Consider the following 24,841-nt stretch of genomic DNA (forward strand, 5'->3'; position numbering starts at 1 on the left):
ATTTCCTTCCCTAAAAGACATTAGTGAATCAGATGGGTTTTTCCAAATGACTCTGAGATCCAATAGGTGCCTGATACTTATTGACTAAGCTAACACAAGAATGGCCATGAATGGGAGGTAATGGAGATAATGAATACTGTGACTACAAGAGTAGGTCAAAGGCTAAGAATCCTGTGGTGAGTAATTCACTTCCTGACTCCCCAAAGCCTGTCCATTATCCACGAGGCACAAGTCAGGACAGTGATAGAATATTCTCCCACTTGCTTGATAATAAGCTCCAAGAAACCTGATACCATCCAGCACAAAGCAACCTTGATAGGCACCCCTTCTACAAACATTCACTCCCTCTACCACTGACACACTTGTGTACTATTTACAAGATTCACTGCAGAAAGTCACCAAGGCTCCTTCAACAGCACCCTCCAAACCCACAACCTATACCATCTAGAAGGACAAGGGCAGCAGGTAACTGGGAACATCACCGCCTGGAAGTTTCCCTCCAAGCCACTCACCATCCTGACTTGGAAATATATCGCCATTCCTTCACTGTTGCTGGATCAAAATCCTGGAGTTCCCTCCCTAACAGCACTGTGGGTGTACCTACACCACATGCACTGCAATGGTTCAAGAAAGAAGTTCACTACCTCCATCTCAAGGGTAATTAGGACTGGTCAATAAATGCTAGCCTAGACAGTGGCACCCACATCCCACAATTGAATTAACAAAAAGAAAAGGTGTTTGTTGAGCTGTACCCTTGCAAGGCTTAGTTCTTTCAGAAAAGGGACAGAGAGAAAAGGGCAGCATGTTGGCACAGTTGTTGGCACTACTGCCTCACAGGGTTCGATTCCCGGCTTGGATCACTGTCTGTGTGGAGTTTGCACGTTCTCCCTGTGTCTGTGTGGGTTTCCTCCGGGTGCCCCGGTTTCCTCCCACAGTCCAAAGATGCACAGGTTAGGTTGATTAGCTGTGCTAAATTGCCCCTTAGTGTTCCAAGATATATAGGTTAGGGGAAATAGAAGTGTGAATATGTGGGGTTACAGGAATGGAGCCTGGGTAAGGTGCTCTGTCGGAAAGTTAGTGCATATTCGATGGGCCAAATGGCCTTCTTCTGCACTGTAGTGATTCTGCTTCTTAAAAATTGGAAGGTTTCAAAGGCAAATTGAATGATTATTTTAAACAGGATCAGTTTAATTCCCTTCATTCAGCCTGTAGAAATGAAGAGTTTCATAAGAGTTTTCTTAACCTTTTCCAGCACTAGCTCAAAACTCTCAGCTTTCCTTCATATCTAAAAATTAATCAGTCCAAAAATTTTCAATATTGCATTTCCCCACTGTAAAGCAGATATTGATGAGCTAGATCTTCATATAACTATGTACAGACACATGTCCCTTTGTGAATGAGAAATAATTTATTCACCACACCCACCATTCACCTACCAACAGTGTCTATCCATCACGACTCCTCCCTCACAGTCATTCTACCTCATCGTCACTAACTTACCACAGCTGCAAAACTCACATCCACATCTCACAGCTTGTACACATTGTTCCAACATGTCAGCATAACCTGTTCTGGTCCCTCCACATTGACACTATAGTTAAGAAAGCCCATCAACGCCTCTACTTTCTCAGGAGGCTAAGGAAATTCGGTATGTCCACTACAACTCTCACCACTTTTTACAGATGCAACATAGAAAGCATCCTTTCTGGTTGTATAACAGCTTGGTACAGCTCCTGCTCTGTCGAAGACCGCAAGAAGCTACAAAGGGTTGTGAATGAAGCCCAGTCCATCATGCAAACCAGTCTCCCATCCACTGACTCTGTCTACGCTTCCCACTACCTCAGAAAAGCAGCCAGCATAATTAAGGACCACCCCAGACATTCTCTCTTCCACCTTCTTCAGTCAGGAAAATGGTACAAAGGTCTAAGGTCATATACTAACCGACTAAAGAACAGCTTCTTCCTGCTGCCATCAGACTTTTGAATGGATCTACCTCGCACTAAGTTGATCTTTCCCTACACCCTAGCTATGACTGTAACACTACATTCTGTACTCTCTCCTTTCCTTCTCTATGAACGATATGCTTTGTCTGTATAGCGCGCAAGAAACAATACTTTTCATTTTATACCAATACACATGACAATAATAAATCAAATCAAATCAAACATCATCCTAATACATAGAATAGAATCATAGAATCCCTACAGTGTAGAAGGAGGCAATTCGGCCCATCGAGCCTGCACTGACCACAATCCCACCCAGACTCTATCCTCATAACCCTATGTATTTACCCTGCTAGTCTCCCTGGCACTAATAGGCAATTTAGCATGGCCAATCAACCTATCAATCAACCAATCTTTGAAATGTGGAAGGGAACTGAAGCACCCAGAGGAAACCCACGCAGACACGAGGAGAACATGCAAACTCCACATAGACAGTCATCCAAGCCGGGAATTGAATCCGAGTCCCTGACGCTGTGAGGCCATGATGTGGAGATGCTGGCGTTGGACTGGGTTAAGCACAGTAAGAAGTCTCACAACACCAGGTTAAAGTCCAACCTTTGAGCCAGCACTACCACTGTGCCACCATGCCGCCCAACATTGCACCACTCTTGCTAACACTCTCTTGTAGGACAAGGTGGTGGATAAACCAGAGGCAGCAACTATCTGATGGGGAATGTATATCACCTTCTCCCCATGAAGGAGATAGTGTTTGCCAATATTGGAGTGGCAATGAACGAGAGAGATTGGCTAGCAGCTATCAGGGATGGCAGAATGCCATCTAATCTAATGCCACTTAATCCACCATCTCACACCTAATTTCTCCCTCACTCCAGACTCTTCTAATTGAGAAGAGTTAAGGATGTACCTCTTCATTCCCCCACCCTCCTCCACCACCCCCTACCCCCAACCCCCACCGTCCCCGAACTCCACCTCTCCCACTCACCAACCTCCATCCCCCTCCACATCCATGCTCCCAACTCAAAAACATCCTCAACCTCAATCTCCATTTGTGGCAGAGAGTTCCAAATCCTGTGTGTGGAAGTGTTAAATCATTTCTTCTTTCATTCGTGGGACATGGGCGTCGCTGGCTGACCAGCATTTATTGCCTATCCCTAGTTGCCCAAGGGCAGTTTAGGGTCAACCACATTGCTGTGATTCTGGAGTCGCATGTAGGCCAGACCAGGTAAGGACAGCAGATTTCCTTCCCTAAAGGAAGGACATTAGTGAACCTGGTGGGTTTTTCCGACAATCGACAATGATTTCATGGTAATCAGTAGATTCTTAATTCAGATATTTTTTACTGAATTCAAATTCCATCAGCTGCCATGGCGGGATTCGAACCCAGGTTCCCAGAAATTAGCTGAGTTTCTGGATTAATAGTCTAGCGATAATACCACTAGGCCATCAACTCCCTCATTCACTCCTGAAAGATCTGGCTCTAGTTTTTAGGCTATGTCCCCTCGTCCAACAGTCCCTAACCACTGGAAATAGTTTCTCTCTATCTACCTTATCTGTTCCTTCAATATCTTAAAACTTCAGTCAAATCACTCTTTTTGCATCTCAATTCCAGGGAATGCAACCATATTTTGTCATTCCTCTTCTGGAATGGTCTGGAATGGGGGGGTGGGGGTAAGTTAATAGGTTGTAATGAACAAAGCATCGTAGCTGTGAGGGACAGCTCGGTGGATAGGATATTGGTATGTAGATAGGCTGGAAAATTGGGCGGGGATCCTGGATTCAGGATTCAATCCTGGACCGGGGAGCGGCGCGGGCTTGGGGGGCCGAAGGGCCTGTTCCTGTGCTGTATTGTTCTTTGTTCTTTGTTCATAATCTAGGCCTTGGAAGTTAGGTATCATTCTGGTAAATCTAAACCGCACTTCCTCCAAGGCCAATATCACTCTTAAGGTGTGGTTTTCAGGACTGCTCACAGTGATTCCTGGTGGGGTCTAACCAGGGCTTTGTACAGCTGAAGAATAACATCTACCCCTTGTCTTCTAGTCCCCTAGATAGAAAGATCAGCATTCCATTAGCCTTACTGATCACTTTCTGTGTCTATTCATTTGTGATCCACGGATGCCCAAGACTCTTTGGAGCTCCTTGTTCCTAGTACTTTGTTATGTAGAAAGTACTTTGTACATTGAGTGCTGCAGTGGCAGCTCGGACTGAGGCCAAACAAGCTCAGCTTGATGCCATCATGGCCACAGACACTTGTGTTCTCTGGGTCCAGAAGTAGCAGTCGTCCTCCTCCCGAGTCCTGCAGTTGGTTAGAATGTGCAATGCCTGGTATAACTGGGTTTAATGCAGAGGGTACATACTCAATCCATTGTTCCTGAAAATAGCAACTGAAATCCTCCAGTAGCTCTGAATGCACAGTATTTCCAGTACAGAAACAGACTACTGCTCCATACTGGTGTTTATGACGTACATGAGACTCCTCCCACCCTTCTTCATCTCACCCTATCAACATACCATTTTGTTATGGTATATCAATCAGTCTGTGTACATTCCAAATGAGTCATGGTATATCAGTCTGAGCGTATTATGGTGGGTTGTGGTATATGAGTCTGTGTATATTATGGTGGGTTATGGTATATGAGTCTGTGTATATTCCAGATGGGTTATGTTATATCAGTCTGTGTATATTATGGTGAGTTCTGGTACATCAGTCTATGTATATTCCAGATGGGTTATGGTATATCAAAGTGTTTCAATTTGGGCTACAGTAGGTTTGACGGGAATTTTGCTACTTTTGCACTATAAAAGCAAAACAGTCGACACTTAATTCTGAGAAAGAGGTACTCACCTTGCATCACTCTCATGCACACTTGTCTGATATGTTGGTCTGTAGGCTCTTTACCCTAGGAACGGTCATGTTTAAAGAAGGAATAAAAAAGACAAAGTAAACTCAAGATTTGTCATGTAAATATAATGAATTCCTTGGAGCATGAATAGAGCTCAAATTGTACTCATAATTACAGGTGAACCCTGTCTCCCAGGTAGGCCAGTAAGTCCCCGATCTCCTTGAAGACCTCGTGCTCCGGCAGTGCCGCGGAGACCCTGTACACCCGCCAGACCGCGGATGCCATCTTTACCACGAATTCCAGGCTCACCAGGTTTACCGATCTACAAAATTGAAATGAAAACTCTCTGAATGTTGAAAGTACAAATTCCACCCTCTTCTCTGCAGCCTCTAGCTCCATCTGTAACTTCACTGAACCCCAGGATCGCTTTCATGTCACCCAACCTTCCCCAGCGGTGTACTGGTAACCTGGCCAAACAGCTTGATCACCAGCCTGCAAAAGCTTCCAATAGGCAAAATGGTGGGCAGGTTGTAAGAGTGGGAGAGTTTCCTGGTCAGGCATATGTGGTGAACCATCGTTGGTTCCCACCAGGTAGTACTGAGCCAGGGTCTGGCCAGTACTATGAGTCTGTATATATGTTGCTGTTGGGGTTAGGGTTGGATTGTTCTACGTGTTACTGTTGGGGTTAGGGTTGGGCTGTTCTACCTGTAATATAGTTATTATGGTACATCCCAGTCGGGCTCCGCCTCCTGGGAGAGGTATAAAGGTCACTGCTCTGTCTGGGACCCTTCAGTCTGGGATCGTGTATTATATATGGTAGCTCTATTGTAGTAGTCAATAAAAGCCTTTATTTCCTCGAGCATCTCTAGCCTCGTGAGTTATATCGCGCATCAACATACAGCAGAAGGTAATGGCAAACCATTGCAGTACTTTACCAAGCATAATCATGGAGCAATCCAATGGAAATCCATGGTCACCAACACGCTCTTAGGGCACAGTACTTGAAGGAAGAGGAACAGGATCCTTTCCCAGACCTACAAGTTGTGGAGCTACTCAACATCTTGGCTATGGGTGGCAGAGTCAGAGGGGTATATGTGCCATGAGTAATAGTTGCAAAGCAGTGAGCAGCAGGAGTGCTGAAACACCGTACTGGGTAGTGAGGTATTTGAAAAATGAGGAGCAGCAAGGCCAAGATGTCGATCCTTGCAAAGAACCCCCAGAGCACCAAGTATTATCTTGTTCATTTCTGTGGCATGGGGTTTCTGATCCTTCCTCCAATGTAAAAAAATGGTATGGCAAAGACAGCAGCCCACCAATGCCTCTACTTTCTCAGGAGGCTAAGAAAATTTGGCATGTCCACTACAACTCTCACCAACTTTTACAGATGCATCATAGAAAGCATCCATTCCGGAAGTATCACAGCTTGGTATGGCTCCTATTCTGACCAAGACTGCAAAGGGTTGTGAATGTAGCCCAATCCATTACGTAAACCAGCCTCCCATCCATTGACTCTGTCTACACTTTCCGCTGCCTCGGAAAATAAGCCAGCATAATCAAGGACCCCACGCACCCCGGACATACTCTCTTACGCCTTCTTCCATCAGGAAAAAGATACAGAAGTCTGAGGACACGTACCAACTGACTCAAGAACAGTTTCTTCCCTGCTGCCATCAGAATTTTGAATGGATCTACCTCATATTAAGCTGATCTTTCTCTACACCCTAGCTACGACTATTAGACTAATTCTGCACCCTCTCCTTTCCTTCTCTATGAACAGTATGTTTTGTCTGTATAGCGTACACGAAACTGTACAAGAAAACTGGTTTCACTGAATACCAATACATGTGACAATAATAAATCAAATCAAATCAAAAAAGTTAAACAAAGCTAAGCTGGCAGTGCTGAAATATGCTGGGAATTCCACATCACCAAGCTAGCACATTGTGGTTACACATTCCAGCAGTATTCAACACCGAAATAAACTGAAATTCTTTGCAGGGGTCAGAGTTTTGATCTTGTTCCTCCTAAGTATACTAGTATCCAATTATTGATGACATTATTTGTCCGAGTGAAGTCCCAATGTGCACTTCTAAATTTTGTTTTGTGCCCGTTACGCTACATATGAGCTGATAACTCAAGGTACTGCTCATACTAAGTTGCAGGGTTTTGATTTATTCTTTTTATGGGATGTGGATGTCGCTGGCAAGGCCACCATTTAATGCCCATCCCTAATTGCCCTTGACGTGGTGGTGGCGAGCTGCCCGCTTGAATTGCTGCAGTCCATGTGGTGTAAGTAATGTTTCTTGCATGCTATACCGACAAAGCATACCATTCATAGAGTACATAGGGGAGAAGGAAAAGAGAGGGTGCAGAATAAAGCATTGCAGCTACAGGTAGGGTGTAGAGAAAGATCAGCTTAATAAGAGGTAGGTCCATGCAAAGGTCTGATGGCAGCAGGGAAGAAGCTGCTCTTGAGTCGGTTGGTACGTTATCTCAGACTTTTATATCTTTTTCCCAACAGAAGAAGGCGGAAGACAGTACGTCCGGGGTGTGTGGGGTCCTTGATTATGCTGGCTGTTTTTGCGAGGCAGTGGGAAGTGTAGACAGAGTCAATGGATGGGAGGCTGGTTTGAGTGACGGACTGGGCTACGTTCACATCCCTTTGTAGTTCCTTGCAGGCTTGGTCAGAGCAGAAGCCATAGCAAGCTGTGATACATCCAGAAAGGATGCTATCTATGATTGATGTTGACAGGGTTTTTTTTGCCACCTATAAGGATGAAGGCATGAATTGATGTCTGCAAAGTCGGGAAAACAAAATTCCAATTTCTTGTCGACAAGAAACTGACTTGTTCCATTGCACCAAATTTAGCGTCCCTGCCCACTATGATTCCCACCACTGACAGGAGTGGGAAGTTGCATCCAAATATTACACATGAACCTGTTACATCATCATCACAATATGAGATGAAACATTGAACGAGAGGGAATTTCACACAGAAATGTCACTCAACAATTGTAATAGGGTTAAGGAAACCCACAGGAAGGCAACCAGTTTTTACTAGGCAAGCACTGGTAAAATACCAGCAGCGACAGGAAGAGGCTCTCAAATGACATAATCGATCGCTTATGGATCTCAATTAGCCTAAGGGTAGGCAGGCCGGTCACCTCCTGTTCCACTGTTGAAATGCTAGTGGTAATGGGAAGGCAATGAGCCAGTACTGACCACCCCCCCCCCCCCACCCAATCCCAACACCCATTATCACATCCAAATTTGCATCCTCCCATCTCCCAGCCTGCTCCTGAGGAGGGTGTAAAGCTCCAGCCGGTGTCAGCGTGAAGATTTTCTGATCTCCAATTATTATTCCACAATCTTCACATCGCCATGTGGCTTAACCCTGAACTCTCTTCAAATTTGAACCTATCAAATCTGTAAAATCTAGCTGTATTCCATATGTATGAGATTGTTTCCATTTAGCAGATATTTTATATATGTATAGTGATAACCCCCAGGAATTGTCAGTGGTGGGAATCTGATTGACCTCCCTGTAGGACTTGTTGAATACGAGTTCCCTGGGGATTGGTAACTAACTCACCAGGTGGAGCTCGTATACCCAGCCCTGTATAAAGCAGGCCCCTGAGTGAGTCCATTATTCCACTGAGCCGGTTGGGACCTGTTTGTGTTCACCACAAGCTTGTGGCTTTTGCTTTACTTTATTTTGTGCAATAAAGCACTGTGCCATTGCAGCCAGCTCCTGGAGTTTATATATAGATTTATATATTGGTATGGTAGCAACTACCAGTTTACATAAATGTAATGTGTAACCTCTGGGGTAAATTAATTAAATTGTAGATTTAAAACCTACTGGCCTGGACAGAATTCAACCCTTCCAGTGTTTTATGGATCAATCGAATTGCCTCAAAGTCTACGCTTTGTTGCATAACGAATCCCAGCTCACAAAGTGACAATGCAGAAAGGGATGAATTTATTTGATACTTACAGAACCCTTGGGACCAGCATTCCCGACATCACCCTAAATAAGGAAAGATCAAGGGGAGGGGAGGAACAAAGAAAGAAAGCACAAGTCAGTCCCCACCTTTACCAGGAGCAATGCTTAGCACATCAAATATCAAACTTTATACAAAGTCTGACAAAAATTTTAAACACAGAACACAATAAAATAATGAGCTCCTATAAAAATCCTGAAAAATCTAAAATAATAAGGGGCGGCATGGTGGCACAGTGGTTAGCACTGCTGCCTCACAGCGCCAGGGACCCGGGTTCGATTCTCAGCTTGGGTCACTGTCTGTGCGGAGTCTGCACACTCTCCCCGTGTCTGCGTGGGTTTCCTCTGGATGCTCGGGTTTCCTCCCACTGTCCAAAGGGTTAAGTTGATTGGCCATGGTAAATTGGCCCCGTGTCAGGGGATTAGCACGGTAAATATGTGGGGTTAAGGGGATAGGGCCTGGATGGGATTATGGTCAGTGCAGGCTCAATGGGCCAAATGGCCTCTTGCTGCACTGTAGGGATTCTATGATAGCATCTAGTTTATAATGAACATGCTTTGCATTTCTAAAACATTTCAATCTGTAAAGCATAACCTGAGAAACAGGCACTAAGGAGATGTAAAAGGCATATTGCTTTCTGATCTTACATATGGCTCAGCAACAAGCCAGAGCACCCAGATATCTCTGCCAGTCTTCATCCTCCCGCTACTCCTCATCGAACTCCATCAACTTTGCACCTTGTGTATCCTCCAAATGTCTTTTTAAATGCCTCAATGCTGTTCATCTCAGTCACTCCAGGTGGTGGAAACTTCCGCACTCTAATCCCCCCTCTGGGTGGCACCGTGGTTAGCACTGCTGCCTCACAGTGCCAGGGACCTGGGTTCAATTCCCAGCTTGGGTCACTGTCTGTGCAGAGTCTGCACGCTCTCCTCATATCTGCGTGGGTTTCCTCCGGGTGCTACGGTTTCCTCCCACAGTCCGAAAGACATGCTGGTTAGGTGCATTGGCCATGCTAAATTCTCCCCCAGTGTACCCGAAGAGGCGCTGGAGTGTGGCAACTGGGGGATTTTTACAGTAACTTCATTGCAGTGTTAATGTAAACCTATTTGTGACACTCATAAAGAGGTTTCTCCCAACCTCCCAACTGAATTCTAACAAAGAAATAGAAGGACATAGTGACAAGAGTGGGGTGGGAAGAGGCTTGCAGGGAGTGTGAACGCCAGCACAGACCAGCTGGATTGGGTGGCCTGTTTCTGTGCTGTACTCTGTACAATTCTGTGCATTAAAAAAAAATTAAGGATTTTAAATTTAATTTGTTTGTCACTGGAAATGATAATGCTTATTTTGTGATGCAGGCATTAATTTTGTGATGTCTCTGTAGTATTTTGTGACAGCCCTTAGAATAGACTGAATATTTTGCACCATGTAATTGCAATTTTGAAGACTGTAAATACCTGCAGTACCATTATTTTCCAATCAGTGGTGCTGTTGAGCTAGATCTCACCACAGCCTCACCACATGGCTCCAAGTCTCTATGCCAATCTTTATCCTAATTTCATACACACACACAATGTAGTTCTTAGAATAGACATGCACACACAATTGACGTACTTTGGGGGCGGCACAGTGGCACTGCTGCCTCACAGCGCCAGGGACCCAGGTTCGAATCCCGGCTTGGGCCACTGTGTGGAGTCTGCACATTCTCCCCGTGTCTGCGTGGGTTTCCTCCAGGTGCACTGCTTTCCTCCCAAGTCCGAAAGAGGGGCTGGTAAGGTGGATTGTCTGTGCTAAATTGCCCCTTGGCATCCCAGGATGTGTGGGTTAGGGAGATTAGTGGGGTAAATACATGGGGTTACAGGGATAGGGCCTGGGTAGGATGCTCCGTCGGAATGTTGGTGCAGACCCGATGGGCCAAATGGCCTCCATCTGCACTGTAGCGATTCTACTTTACAATAGGAAGGAATCTTGCCTGGGTATCGCATACAGCCATAAATTAAAGTCCCTACCAACCCCATAACTTAAGATCCAGGATCGCTCAATGATAAGTATCATGATCTCATTACCATTTCACCTCTGGGTCCATCAATACCTTCTCCACCAGCAGAACCCTAAAGAGGGTAAAAACATTAAAAAGAGGGTTAAAAATTAATAATCAAAATCGTGTGAAATCTTATTTTTTCATAAATATTAAGGGAACTGCTCCATCACCTTTAACCAATTGTAATTTAAGGACTTACTTGTTCACCTGCAGTCCCATTCAAGCCTACAGCACCCTGAAAACAAACACATAAAATAGACAAGTAAATGAAATGGGTTTTCAACACCACTGAGTTAAATATCCACCTTTTAAAAAATTTAAACCATATATGAAAAGGGGTAGGAGTCAGTCAGAGAGATGGACACTATGTGGGATAGAAAGATATTTTTGAATTTTTTTTTATTTAAAGTTACGAAGTCAATGCTCGGAGTGGACCAGGCAAACTCAAATCCATTCCTTGCTTGCTCCAAAAACCAATTCAAAATCCAATTGAATCATAGAAACATAGAAGATAGGAGCAGGAGGAGGCCATTTGGCCCTTCGAGCCTGCTCCACCATTCATCACGATCATGGCTGATCATCCAACTCAATAGCCTAATCCTGCTTTCTCCCCATAACCTTTGATCCCATTCACCCCATGTATAGCTAGCTACCTCTTGAATACATTCAATGTTTTGGCATCAACTACTCCCTGTGGTGATGAATTCCACAGGCTCACCACTCTGGGTGAAGAAATGTCTCCTCACCTCCGTCCTAAATGGTCTGCCCCGAATCCTCAGACTGTGCCCTGGTTCTGGACTTCCCCATATTCAGAAACATCCTCCCTGCATCTATGCTGTCTCGTCTTTCAACACTGCAAATACCTGCAGTATCATTATTTTCCAATCAGTGGTGCTGTTGAGCTAGATCTCAGCACAGCCACACCAGATGGCTGAAGTCTCTGTGCTAAGCCGTGTTTGTTTAAATAATCCAATTCAAGGTTCCCACAGGAGAAACAAACAAGATCCAAGCTGACAAGTTAAGGTTCTGCACCCCATCTTGGGCTTGATCTGACATTTGATCTTAGCCAAAAGGCCGAGAAACGGATCCAGGGATAGAAAGACGAACAAGGGTTTCAGGGCAGCATGGTGGCCCAGTGGTTAGCACTGCTGCCTCACAGCACCAGGGACCCAGGTTCAATTCCAGCCTTGGGTGACTGCGGAGGTTGCCCATTCTCTCCGCGCCTGCGTGGGTATCCTCTGGGTGCTCCGGTTTCCTCCCATAATCCAAAGATGTGTAGGTCAGGTGGCTATGCTAAATTATTGCCATACTAAATTGCCCCTTAGGGTCAGGGGATTAGCAGGGTAAATACATGGGGTTACAAGTATTGAGCCTGGGTGGGATTGTTGACAGTGCAGGCTTGATGGGCCGAATGGTCTCCTTCTGTACTGTGAGGATTCTATATCCAGGATTTTGCGAGAAGAAGAAAGATGGGCCGGAGCCTATCCAAGCCACACTTTTGCAAATTGGTATTCTCCCCCGCTCAATTGGAATTGGCTGTGGACACAGAAAAGCCTAGCTGGGGGACCTCACGCAGTGAGAAAGGAACAGAAAGGGCCGCAGCTCAGAGTTAAAGGGCAGGCTACCGTGCAGCCGATGAGAAGTTCACAGTGACCCTGCAGACACAACTGGAAGGCCTCCTGTGGGTGCATCTCTGTCCTTGGCAGAGGTGGTCGCTCAGCAGCTGTTGCTCAGATTCCCAACAGAATGGAAGGTTCTGCTGCAGTGGGGTTTCCTCAATGAGGTCCAGCGTCATACTTCCAGAGATCAATCCCGCTCTTCCTGATGCCGCCATTGACGACATGCAGTCCAGGTTTGAACCAGAGTTAATGGAATGGATTTTCAGCAGTCAGCAGACTGGGATTTGGTGCAGTTATACTTGGAAAACTGCGTTGGACCTCATTGAGGAAACCCCAATGGCCTCTTTGTGCTTTATCTTCCATAGCTTCCCCAAGAACTCTTGTTCGTCTTGGCAAGACAGCAACACTCAACATGGCTGCTGTTTGCCTTTGGCATCAGCCCCAGAGCAGGCAGCTCCCAACTCCTGGGGGTGTTTCAATGCTCTCATTGGGCATCAAGCTCATCTCCTGCCCAATCAGCCCATTTAAAAATACCTAAGGAAGGATGTGTTGGCCTTGGAGGGGGTCAGAGAAGGTTCACAAGAATGATCCCAGGAATAAAGGGTTTGTCATATGAGGAGAGGTTGAGGAGTCTGGGCCTATACTCAATGGAGTTTAGAATGATGAGGGAGGATCAAATTGAAACTTACAGAATACTCAGAAGCCGAGATCGAGTGAACGTGGAGAGAATGGTTCCACTAGTGGGAGAGACTAGAACTCGAGGGCACATCCTCAGAGTGAAGGGACATGCTTTTAAAACTGAGATGAGGGGGAATTTCTTCAGCCAGAGGGTGGTGAATCTGTGGAACTCATTGCCACAGAGGGGTTGTGGAGGCCAGGTCATTGAGTGTCTTTAAGACAGAGATAGATAGGTTCTTGATCAATAAGGGAATCAAGGGTTACGGGGAGAAGGCAGGAGAATGGGGATAAGAATCATATTAGCCATGATTGAATGACGGAGCAGACCCGATGGGCCGAATGGCCTAATTCTGCTCCTATATCTTATTGTTTTATGGTGTCACAAGAACGACGCAGTTCGGGCATGGGATCGGGATCCAGAATTCACTGGCTGTCAGGTTTCAGACCTTGCTTTGAAATTCAAATCCAATGAGTGTAAGGAAAAGGAAAAGGAAAATTGCAAAATATCACCCCAGCAGTAACACAGGTGAATAGTACAGAAAAATTCTCCAGCTAAGAACGTGGATGCAGTACTCATCTCCAGGTCGCTCGCTGTGGGAGTATCATGGAAAGATATAGCACAGAAAGTGGCTATTCAGCCCATCATGTCTTCAGTTCCTTGAATGAGCTGTCCAATTCATCCAACTCCCCCCACCCTTTCCTCATAGCCCTGCAAATCTTTCACCAATTATCCAATTAATCTTTTAAAGTTAATAATGAATCTGCTCCCACCACAATTTCAGGAAGTGCATTCCAGATCACAACTTGCTACACAAGCAGAAGTCTCGCCCCGAGTCATTCTGCCAATGACCTTAATTCCACATCCCCTGATTAGCAACCCCCTTCCCCGGTGGGAACGGTTTCTATAGCAGACATCACTAGAAGCTGGAGGAGACAAAGGTTGCTTGGGCGGCACGGTGGCACAGTGGTTAGCCTGCTGCCTCACAGCGCCAGGGACCCGGGTTTGATTCCCGGCTCGGGTCACTGTCATGTTCTCCCCGTGTCTGCATGCGTTACCTCCGGGTGCTCCGGTTTCCTCCCACATTCTGAAAGATATGCTGGTTAGGTGCATTGGCCATGTTAAATTCACTCTCATTATACCTGAACAGGCGCCAGAGTGTGACAACTAGGGGATTTTCACAGTAACTTCATTGCAGTGTTAATGTAAGCCTATTTGTAACTAATAAACAAACTTTTAAAACTACAAAGGGGCCACGTAGGTAATAGGAAGCTATTACCTTGCGACAGGCACCACTCCAGGCAGCAGGCCCACTGCACTGTTCGCCCTGGGCACAATATTAATAGCAATATGTAGGCTCGGGATCCACACTATTCATTGACTAGCAGTGAAAGTCACCTGGGATGTCAACTTTTACACTGCATGAATGTTTTATGCACATCTTGGGAGTCAGCCATTTTGCAATGCACAGCTTGATGATTGAAGCCACACTGGAGTATTGTGTCTAGTTTTGGTCTCCTTATTTGAGGAAGGATGTGGTGACATTGGAGGCAGTTCAGAGGCGGTTCACCAGATTGATTCTGGGGATGAAAGGGTTGACGTATGAGGAGAGATTAAACAGTTTGGGCTTGTACTCGCTGGAGTCCAGAAGGATGAGAGGGGATCTAATTGAGGTGTATAAAATACTAAAAGGGATTGATAATGTAAATGTAGACCCAATGTTTCCTCTTATGGGGCATTCTAGAACAAGAGGTCACAGGTCGAGGTTGAGAGGTGGTAGATTTAAAACTGAGATGAGGAGGAACTACTTCTCGCAGAGGGTGGTGAATCTGTGGAACTCGCTGCCCCATAACGCGGTGGAGTTTGAATCATTGAATGGTTTCAAGAAGGAGATAGATATATTTATAATTTTTAAAAAGCGTTAAAGGGATATAGAGAACAGGTAGGAAGGTGGATTTGAGACCAGGGAGAGATCAGTCATGATCTAATTGAATGGCGGAGCAAGCTGGAAGGGCTGAATTGCCTCCTTCTGCTCCTAATTCCTTTGTTCATATGTTCCTAAGCCATGAAATGTAGTGGCTACGGAAGAAGCAGCCTGATTGAATTGCTAAAAGGCAATGCAGTCAAGGATCTGTATGGACACCAAAAGGTGATTCACAGAAGGCTTGCAATTAGAAGTTATGGGGCACCAGAAAATGTGCAGCTTGAAGGGAAAGTTGGTCAGTGGACAGTCAACAAAAGTTTACAGTGGATTGGTGTTATTTGGATTGTGGTATTCCAGTGGTGAATGCCGGATCCACTTTCATCCCGAAATGTGTGCAGATGATTCGGATATGGGTGCAGTCGGGTACAATATCCGAATTTGCTGTTGGCACAACTACAGGGATGTTGACAAACGGTGAGAACAACCCTTAAATACTTCAGGGTGCCAATCAGAAAAAAATAGTTCAAACTGCTGAGTGGAATGGGCAGATATGGAGAAGAGGCTATTTGATCTGGATAAGCAGGAGATAATGTGGTTAGGAGAAGACAATGAAATGGGAGAAGATACTCGATAGAATGATAGTGATGGAGGGTGAGGAAGAACAGAAACCTAAGGTTCAAATACTGAATTTCCAGAGAAAAAGAAAAGGCAAAGGCATATGGAGTTAGGAAACAAAGAGATTCTAATCGGGGAGGTAGTGGCCCAGTGGTATTATCACTAGACTATTAATCCAGAAACTCAGCTGGTGTTCTGGGGACCTGCATTCGAAACAAGCCAGATGCTGGAACTTGATTTCAATTAAAAAAAACAACTGGAATTAAGTCGGAAAAACTCATCTGGTTCACTGATGTCCTAAAGCTGGGTGATGGTTATTGGCGCAACCTCCAAAAAGAGTATAAAAGGGCACAGCTGCAGTGGGGCGTTTGTATCCCTGCTGAGTTGGACGCAGGAGAAACTTGCTGAAAGTAATAAGCAAATTACTCTATTTGTCATAAACTGACATTTAATATTAATATCTATATCCAGGTCGGTCAGAGCTGGGTGTTTTCCATATTTGGGTCCTGCAGGGGCAGGGCCAGGAGGGATAATAATAATTAAAACTTAAAGTCGAGCTGGTTTCCTCTGCCCCAGGGAAGGGGTGAGGGGTTGACCAGGCTGACTTACACACTGTTAATCATGACATGGAATAAATAAGACCAGACCTAAAGAACTGGGGATCATTGTGCCACGCCCCAGGTATGACAATGAACGATGCCTGATGGGGATTGTACTTTCCAGGACAGGACCCCATTCTCGGGTCCTTCTGGACCGTGACGCTGGGTAACAGGTCCGGCACCTACACTGTAGAACTTCCCAACAGATGCACTGGTGCAAAGCTCACCGACAAATGGGGATGATGTCTTTTTTTTTGTTTTTGTGTCCATGATTGACTGGTTTTGTTGGTCACCAAAGCCAGTGAATGTTTCAGAAATATATATTTCTGCAGCTTTGGTGTGAGGGGTGCATTTAGCTAAACAACAAAAAAGGAGATCAGACAATTCTGTACTTCTGACTAAAGATAAGAACTTTGGCCCCAGTATTAGATATATAATCCCCTGCATTCATCTTCACTGAAAGTTAAGACTTGTGGAATTCTTAAGTAGAAAAGTCAAGAAAAAATCTTAATTTTCTAGTGAAATTGCACATTGAACGAGGTATTAAAACTGCTCTAAGCATTAATCATTGGTTGCTGATTAGGGTTTCTTTATCTCTCTATCTATCTCAGTTCCCCGATCATCCACTTCTCACATAGCTCTCACACCATTCGCCAGACCCACACCCCTCGCCTCTTCACCTCCTTTGCAATCCCTGTAAATGTACAGCTTTGAATCACAATTACAAATCCCAGACTGGCAGCATGTTGGCAGGCAAGGCTTCGATTTGTTGCTGAACTCTGGTACAAAAAGAGACATTTCTTACCCGATCACCCTTAGCACCAGGCAAGCCAGCAGGACCTGGAAGACCGGGATAGCCGATATCTCCAGCGGGACCCTGCAATATTCAGGAGCAGGAAAAATAAGGCATGGAATAAAATATCTGAATTGGAAATACCAGCCAGTGTTTCCAAACACAGGTATAATTGCTACAAAACTCAGTGTTATTAATTCCCTTTTTACATCACCACCATCTCAGAAGAACAGAAGTATATTGTAAACTGGTGCTATTCTGAAGATCTTTCCTCAAACTGTGTGTTTAATTTATTTGACACGTACTTGAACATTCTTCAGCACTAAAGCCGTCTTTCTGACCTTGTCTGCTTCAGCTCATTTTATTTCAATTTTTTTTCCGCTGTGGTTTAAATTCCTCAGCAACAGTGAACTCTTTCAGTTCAATCTCCTGCGCTGTGGCCCTGCTGTTACAGTGTAAATACTGTCTAGCAGGGATTAAATAGATGCATTGATGGGACTGATCCTGTGCTTGCAGGAGCTACATGCAGTGTAGCCCATCCTTTACTTTAGCAGTATAGAACCACCACTTCAATGGGTTCCAGTTACAACATGCAGTTTGCATCAGCGCAGAAGCAATTCTGCCTTTGCACCCAGTGCAACCAAAGTCACCCAAAGCACTCTGGAGTGAGAGGTACAACTCGAGATCCAGCAGATAGTGAGATAGTGCTTGGGTCCCACACCACCCGATGCAAAGTCAGACTTAAAACCAGCCCCCTCCCCCAGGAAACATTTTAAGCTCTGCTGTAAATGTCAGCATTCTCCAAACGTTTGGATTCAACCAACATTCAGGATCGGGCTGCAGAGCTCTGTTGTCCCTGGCTAGAAATCAACTCGGAGCCAGCAGTCTTACTCTGGTCCAACACTCCCACAAATACCTATAACTATGATAATCCCCATCTTCACTGCCTTGACATTTACAATATGATCCATTATTATTAATAATAAATACCCCTAATACGGTACCAATACTCACAAGCACAGGACCACAATAGAACATTAAATGAATAGTCTGACCCGACACATTTCATTTCTAAATGAACAATGTATTGGCTTGAAATCACACAGCATTCAGCTTCCTGTGGGTTCCATTGCTTGGGTCATTTTAAATAAATTGACACCCTCAGTAACATAATGGAGCAGCAAACCCATCATCTCTGTTTGTTATTAACAATGCCCAGAATGATATTAACCCAGCAGCAATTTGAAGAGCACAAATTCAGGTTATATAAACATACACAGATTACAGAAACAGAAATGTCTCAAGAGTTGATGAAAATACTCACAGCTGGGCCTGGTGGACCGGCAGGACCTACACCACCAGCTGGCCCTCGGTCACCCTGTCCAAAAGAGAGAAACATGGAGGATAAGTTTCTGCATGATCTACAGTGTGGGATCAGTTCATCTACTGACACCATGAAACATAGAAATATAGAAGATAGGAGCAGGAGGAGGCCATTCGGCCCTTCAAGCCTGCTCCGCCATTCATCACGATCATGGCTAATCGTCCAACTCAATAGCCTAATCCTGCTTTCTCCCCATAACCTTTGATCCCGTTTGCCCCAAGTGCTATATCCAGCCGCCTCTTGAATACGTTCAATACTTTGGCATCAACTACTTTGCGTGGTAATGAATTCCACAGGCTCACCACTCTTTGGGTGAAGAAATGTCTCATCATCTCTGGCCTAAATAATCTACTCTGAATCCTCAGACTGTGGCCCCTGGTTCTGGACTCCCCCACCATCGGGAAAAACCTCCCTGCATCTCCCCTTTGAAGAATACACATTAACGTGGGCAGCAATACACATTAACGTGGGCGGCACGGTGGCACAGTGGTTGGTACTGCTGCCTCACAGCATCAGGAACCCCGGTTCAATTCTGGCATCGGGTCTCTGTCTGTGTGGCGTTTGCACATTCTCCCCGTGTCTGAATGAGTTTCCTCGCACACTCCAAAGATGTGCAGGTTAGGTGGATTGGCCATGTTAAATTGATCCTAGTGTCAGGGGTATTAGCAGGGAAAATATATGGAGTTACGGGAATAGGGCCTGGGTGAGATTGTGGTTGGTCCAGACTCGATGGGATTCTATGAACTTTGTACTTTGGGAAGAAACTATGGCAGATAATGATTTGTTTCAAGGATATTTCGTTCTTAAGTCACTGTTTTAAACACTAATTATTTGTGTTCAGGTGATCACCAGATCACCTCCTGGGCACTGAGCCAACAACAAAGTCTTAGTCCTCCCTCTGGTGTCTGGATGACTACATCACACCCGACTCTTCCAAAAACAACACTTTGTGCATCCCAAGGTGCCTCACAGAGGCACTACCACATTAAATTTGACAACGAATCACGTAAGGAGATATTGGGACAGGCGACTGAAGGTTTGGCCAAAGAGGGGGATTTTAAAGGAGAGGGAATTCCAGAGCATAGGCCCAGGCAGCTGAAGGCACGCCAATGGTGCAGCTTTCCATTAAGAGAGATTCTGAGCATTTATATATCTTTCTGGAACCAATAACCAGTCTGTTTAAAATATAACATTATCCTTCCAGTACAGCAATATTCTTTTTTTGAAGGAACACAGGCACAGGAGTTGGACTTCAAAACATTCAGACCTCCATTGTCACTTGATAGATCTTGGCCTGGACTTCAATTCCATTTTCTCACCATTGCTTTGTATCCCTGATATCAGGCCCTGACAAAAATCTATATACTACTGTCTTCAATTGTCCCAGTAACTACAGCCTTTCTGAAGGAGAGGGTTTCAAATATCTTTATGTGAAAGAGTGCATCCTGTTTTTCTTTTCTGAATGGCCCAGCTATTAATTTTAAAGTTATGTTCATTCATTCTTAATTCTCACAACCACAGATAATAGTTTATCCATAAATATCCTGTCAAATTCTTTTAACATTGATCGACCTGATCACCCCTCAATGCAAGTAGGTAGTGCTTGATTCATTTCTAGCTCTTCTTCATCTGGTAGAATCTTGTACATCTTGGTAAAACCCTAACCCTCAATTTCCTTTGCTGCAAGGAAAGGAACACAACCGAACCTTGCTGTATTTTCAGCCAGTGAGGTACAATATATATTTCACTTCACAGCTTATAGAATTCCTACAGTGCAGAAAGAGGCCAATTGGCCCATCGAGTCTGCACCAACTCTCCAACAGAGCATCTTACTCAAGCCCTATCACATAACCCCATGTATTTACCTCGCTAATCCCCCGAATCTTCATATCTAAGGGGCAATTTACCTTGGCCAATCCAACTAACCTGCACCCTCGATCCTGCTCTGCCATTCAATAAGATCATGGCTGATCTGTTTGTGGCTTGAATTCCACATTCCCATCTACCCTCAATAACTTTTGATTCCCTTGCCTAACAAGAATCTATCTACCTCCGCCTTAAAAATATCCAGTGACCCTCCTCTCCTGAATTTTAAGGCATTCAAATTCCAAAGTCACACAACCCTCTGAGATAAAAACTCTCTTATCTCTGTCCTTAAAGGGCAATCCCTAAGTTTAAAACAGTGCCCCCGAGTTCTGCTCTCACCCACAAGAGGAAACGTCCTTTCCACATCTACCTTGTCAATACCATTCAGGATATTATAGACTTCAATCAAGTCACCCCTCACTCCAGTGGAAACAAGCCTAGTCTGTCCAATCTTTCCTCAAAAGACAACATGTTCATTCCAGGTATCAACTGAGGAAACCTCCTTAGAGCTGCCTCCAATGCATTTACATCCTTCCTTAAATAAGGAGACCAAAACTGTACACAGTATTCGAGGTGTGGTTTCGCCAATGCCCTGTATAACTAAAGCAAAACAGCCTTACTTTTATATTCAGTTCCTCCCATAATAAAAGATAGCATTCCTTTAGACTTCTTAGTTACTTGCTGTAGCTGCATACTAACTTTTTGTGACTCATGCACTGGAACACCTAGATCCCTCTGCACCCATTAACTAATACTCTGCAATTAGGATTAGGAACACACAAGAGTTCTCCATTCGTTCACACTGGCGGGATCTTCAGGTCCTGCTCATGACGGATCCCTGCAATGGGTTTCGCGGTGGCATGGGGTGGTGGGGGGCAATCAATTGGCAGCGGCGGGACCAAAAGATGGCAGCAAATGGCACGCTGCCTCCCGCCACGAGAAACACGTCATGCAGAGGCTGGAAAATCCCCCCCACCTCGGGTCTTTTTATTGTTCATACAGGATAGCGTTGCTCACAGACCTAGAGATGTTCAGCAGTCTTTAGGCTTGTTGAAGTAAGTTCATGATCGCTGTTGAGGATTATAGACATTCAGCTACCCTGTAAGTATCTTAACCATTTGTAACTGGTGTTCAGTTATGAAACACAACCCTGTGTGATGCTACTCACAGAAGGACAGTTTTGCCACTGCTGATAACTTTACTAGGTGGTCAACTAAATAAGAAACCACATCTTGCGTGATTTTTTTTTCTCTTTAGTTAGAAATGTCTGTGCCACTCATTGTGGGACATCAGTCGCGAGGGGAGATTTTAAAATACCAATTAGATCCTTAACTACTCAGCCTACATAGGATTCGCACACACATAGTTGGGAATTAAAGAAATGTCTTGTAATTCTTTTCAATGACAGCCCCGGTAATTACATTAATGGATCAGCTAATGGTCACAGAGCAATTAATTTTAGAAAAGCCTTAATCTTATTCCCCCCCACCACCCCAAAAAGATGAAAAGCATATTTCAGGGGATTAATCGACATCTTTGCAGGCACACTGCTGGGAAAAACTGAGCTTTTAAATTCCTTGCAGGTTCAGAGAACAATACAACACTCTAAAAGCAGAAGCTGCTCTGAATATTGTACCTTAACCCATTCTTTCACTGACCTATCCAACTAATCCCACTCCCCCTGTCCTTTCCCCCATAGCCCTGCAATTATTTTTTTGTTCATTTGTGGGACATGAGCGAGTCTGGCTGGCCAGCATTTATTGCCCATCCCTTGTTGCCCTTGTTCAGAGGGCAGTTGAGAGACATCCACATTGCTGTGGCTCTGAAGTCGCATGTAGGCCAGACTAAGTAAGGATGGCAGATTTCCTTCCCTAAAGGACATTAATAAACCAGGTGGGTTTTTCCGACAATCAACAATGGTTCATTGGTTATCAGTAGATTCTTAATTCCTGACTTTTTTTAATTGAGTTCAAATTCCATCATCTGCCATGGCAGGATTCGAACCCGAGTCCTCAGAACATTAGCTGAGTTTCTGGATTAATAGTCCAGTGATAATACCGGTAGGCCAAATATTTATCCAATTCCCTTATGCACATTACCAGTGAATCTTTCAGGCAGTGCATTCCCGATCTTAACAACTGGCTAAGTTATAAAGCATTCTCAGCTCACCCCGAGTTCTTTTGCCACCCGCCTAACATCTGTGTCCCGTGGTTACCCACCCTTTTCCACTGGAAACAGTTTTTCCTTCTCAATCCTATCAACACTATTCATCATTATTAAGACCTCAATCCAATCTCCACTAACCTTCTCTGCTCTAAAGAACACATTTGCAGTTTTTCTGCACATCTACACAGCTGAAGTTTTATATCCTGGCTTTTCTAAGAAACCACTCCTGTGGCCTCCTTCCTAAGACGTGATGCCAGAGAATTTAACACAGTACTCTGTCTGGGTTAAATCTGTGTTTTGTAAAGGGTTAATATAATTTCCTTGTTTTTGGACAAAGTGTCGCTATATTTTTCCTCATTTTTTCAGGGGATGCGGCGCCGCTGGCTAGATCACTCATTTTATTGCCCATCGCAAATTGTTCTTGAGAAAATGGTAGTGAGCTGCCTTCTTGAACCATTGGAGTACATGTGGCGTAGGTACCCTCACCAGCGACATCTTCAGGTTCACATGCATCACCGGTGTGAACCTGTTTTACATTTATTTGAATATACTTAAATGTTATTAACCCGCCCCCTCACCAGATATTGACAACCCCTCTTCTCCGCTGTATATTGACACCACATTGGCACAGTTTACAACAGCTTCACACAGCCGTGGTCCTGTCGTGGGGATCACCCTAATGTGTAATGATAAGTATGGTCCCCAGGGTAGAAGGACAGAACTGCTGAGATTTTCCAGCATTTGCTGGGCGGGATTTTCCAGCCACGCTCGTCCCAAATCCAGAAAATCCTTCCCGAGGTCAACAGATTTTGACATGGTCCGATTCCCGTACTGGGAAGGACAGGAAAATTCCACCCTCTGTTTTTGCTTTGTTGGCCAGGCAGTGCACTGGCAATGCTCCCTGGCACTGCTTGGCACAGGTTGGCACCATCCCCTTGCCAACCTGGCAGTGCTAACCTGGCAGTGCAAAGGAGCGGGCTCCAGTGGGAGCCTCATGGAGGAAAGTGGGGGGAAGGGGTGGGGGAGGGGGGGGGGGGAAATCATTTAGATGTGGTGTTAGCTGGGAGCAGACAGAGGAGGTGGGGATGCCAGCGATGGCTGTTGGTGGGTGCGGAGGTGGTGGATGCCGGCTCAGACTGTGTGGTGGGAAGTGGGGGCAGAGAAGGGGCTGATAATCAGAGGAGGGGGAAGAAAGGGCTGACTCCGATCAGGGTAAGACCTTCATGGTGGGCTGTGGGGTGGTTTACTCAGGTTGTCACCTTCAAAGATGGCACCTCAATCTCTGAGCAGCAGGTTATGCTGCAGTGTTCAGGTCCCACCTCACTGTATGACGGTGTGAAACACACCCCCTTGATTTTGTTTTTGGCAGAGTGTGGTAAGATCCAGACAGAAAACCAACCGGTTTCTCTGGAGGAAAACACACCAGTTTTCTCACTGGAAACATCGTTCTGCCATTTTTTGGTAAGATTTAGCTCAGTATTTCAAGACTGGATTATCTTATTTATATGGCTAGTTCAGTTCAGTTTCTGGTCAATGGTAACATCAGACTCACCATGGACTACTCTCCGGAATTGGTTGCATTCTTGGACACACGCATCTCCATTAAGGACGGTCACCTCAGCACCTCACTATACCGCAAGCCCACGGATAACCTCATGATGCTTCACTTCTCCAGCTTCCACCCTAAACACGTAAAAGAAGCCATCCCCTACGGACAAGCCCTCCGAATACACAGGATCTGCACGGATGAGGAGGATCGCAACAGACACCTCCAGACGCTGAAAGATGCCCTCATAAAAACAGGATATGGCGCTCGACTCATCGATCAACAGTTCCGACGCGCCACAGCGAAAAACCGCACCGACCTCCTCAGAAGACAAACACGGGACACGGTGGACAGAGTACCCTTCGTCGTCCAGTACTTCCCCGGAGCGGAGAAGCTACGGCATCTCCTCCGGAGCCTTCAACATGTCATTGATGAAGACGAACATCTCGCCAAGGCCATCCCCACACCCCCACTTCTTGCCCTCAAACAACCACGCAACCTCAAACAGACCATTGTCCGCAGCAAACGACCCAGCCTTCAGGAGAACAGTGACCATGACACCACACAACCCTGCCACAGCAACCTCTGCAAGACTTGCCAGATCATCGACACGGATGCCATCATCTCACGTGAGAACACCATCTACCAGGTACACGGTACATACTCTTGCAACTCGGCCAACGTTGTCTGCCTGATACACTGCAGGAAAGGATGTCCCGAGGCATGGTACATTGGGGAAACCATGCAGACGCTACGACAACAGATGAATGAACGCCGCTCGACAATCACCAGGACAGACTGTTCTC

General features: G+C 45.2%; 1 protein-coding gene across 1 annotated transcript in view; it reads right to left on the reverse strand.

The window, feature by feature from the left end:
* The window catches only part of col9a1b (collagen, type IX, alpha 1b), a 195,962-nt gene that overhangs the window by 11,483 nt on the left and 159,638 nt on the right, over positions 1-24,841 (reverse strand). The window contains exons 27-33 of the mRNA XM_078213596.1: positions 18,398-18,451; positions 17,086-17,157; positions 11,047-11,082; positions 10,873-10,917; positions 8,803-8,835; positions 4,980-5,126; positions 4,807-4,861 (exon numbers count right to left, since the gene is read on the reverse strand). Of these exons, the coding sequence (XP_078069722.1) occupies positions 4,807-4,861; positions 4,980-5,126; positions 8,803-8,835; positions 10,873-10,917; positions 11,047-11,082; positions 17,086-17,157; positions 18,398-18,451 (442 nt within the window). The remainder of the gene's footprint in view (positions 1-4,806; positions 4,862-4,979; positions 5,127-8,802; positions 8,836-10,872; positions 10,918-11,046; positions 11,083-17,085; positions 17,158-18,397; positions 18,452-24,841) is intronic.

The sequence above is a fragment of the Mustelus asterias genome, chromosome 5 (genome assembly GCF_964213995.1).
Source record: "Mustelus asterias chromosome 5, sMusAst1.hap1.1, whole genome shotgun sequence".
NCBI classification, from domain to species: Eukaryota; Metazoa; Chordata; class Chondrichthyes; order Carcharhiniformes; family Triakidae; genus Mustelus; species Mustelus asterias.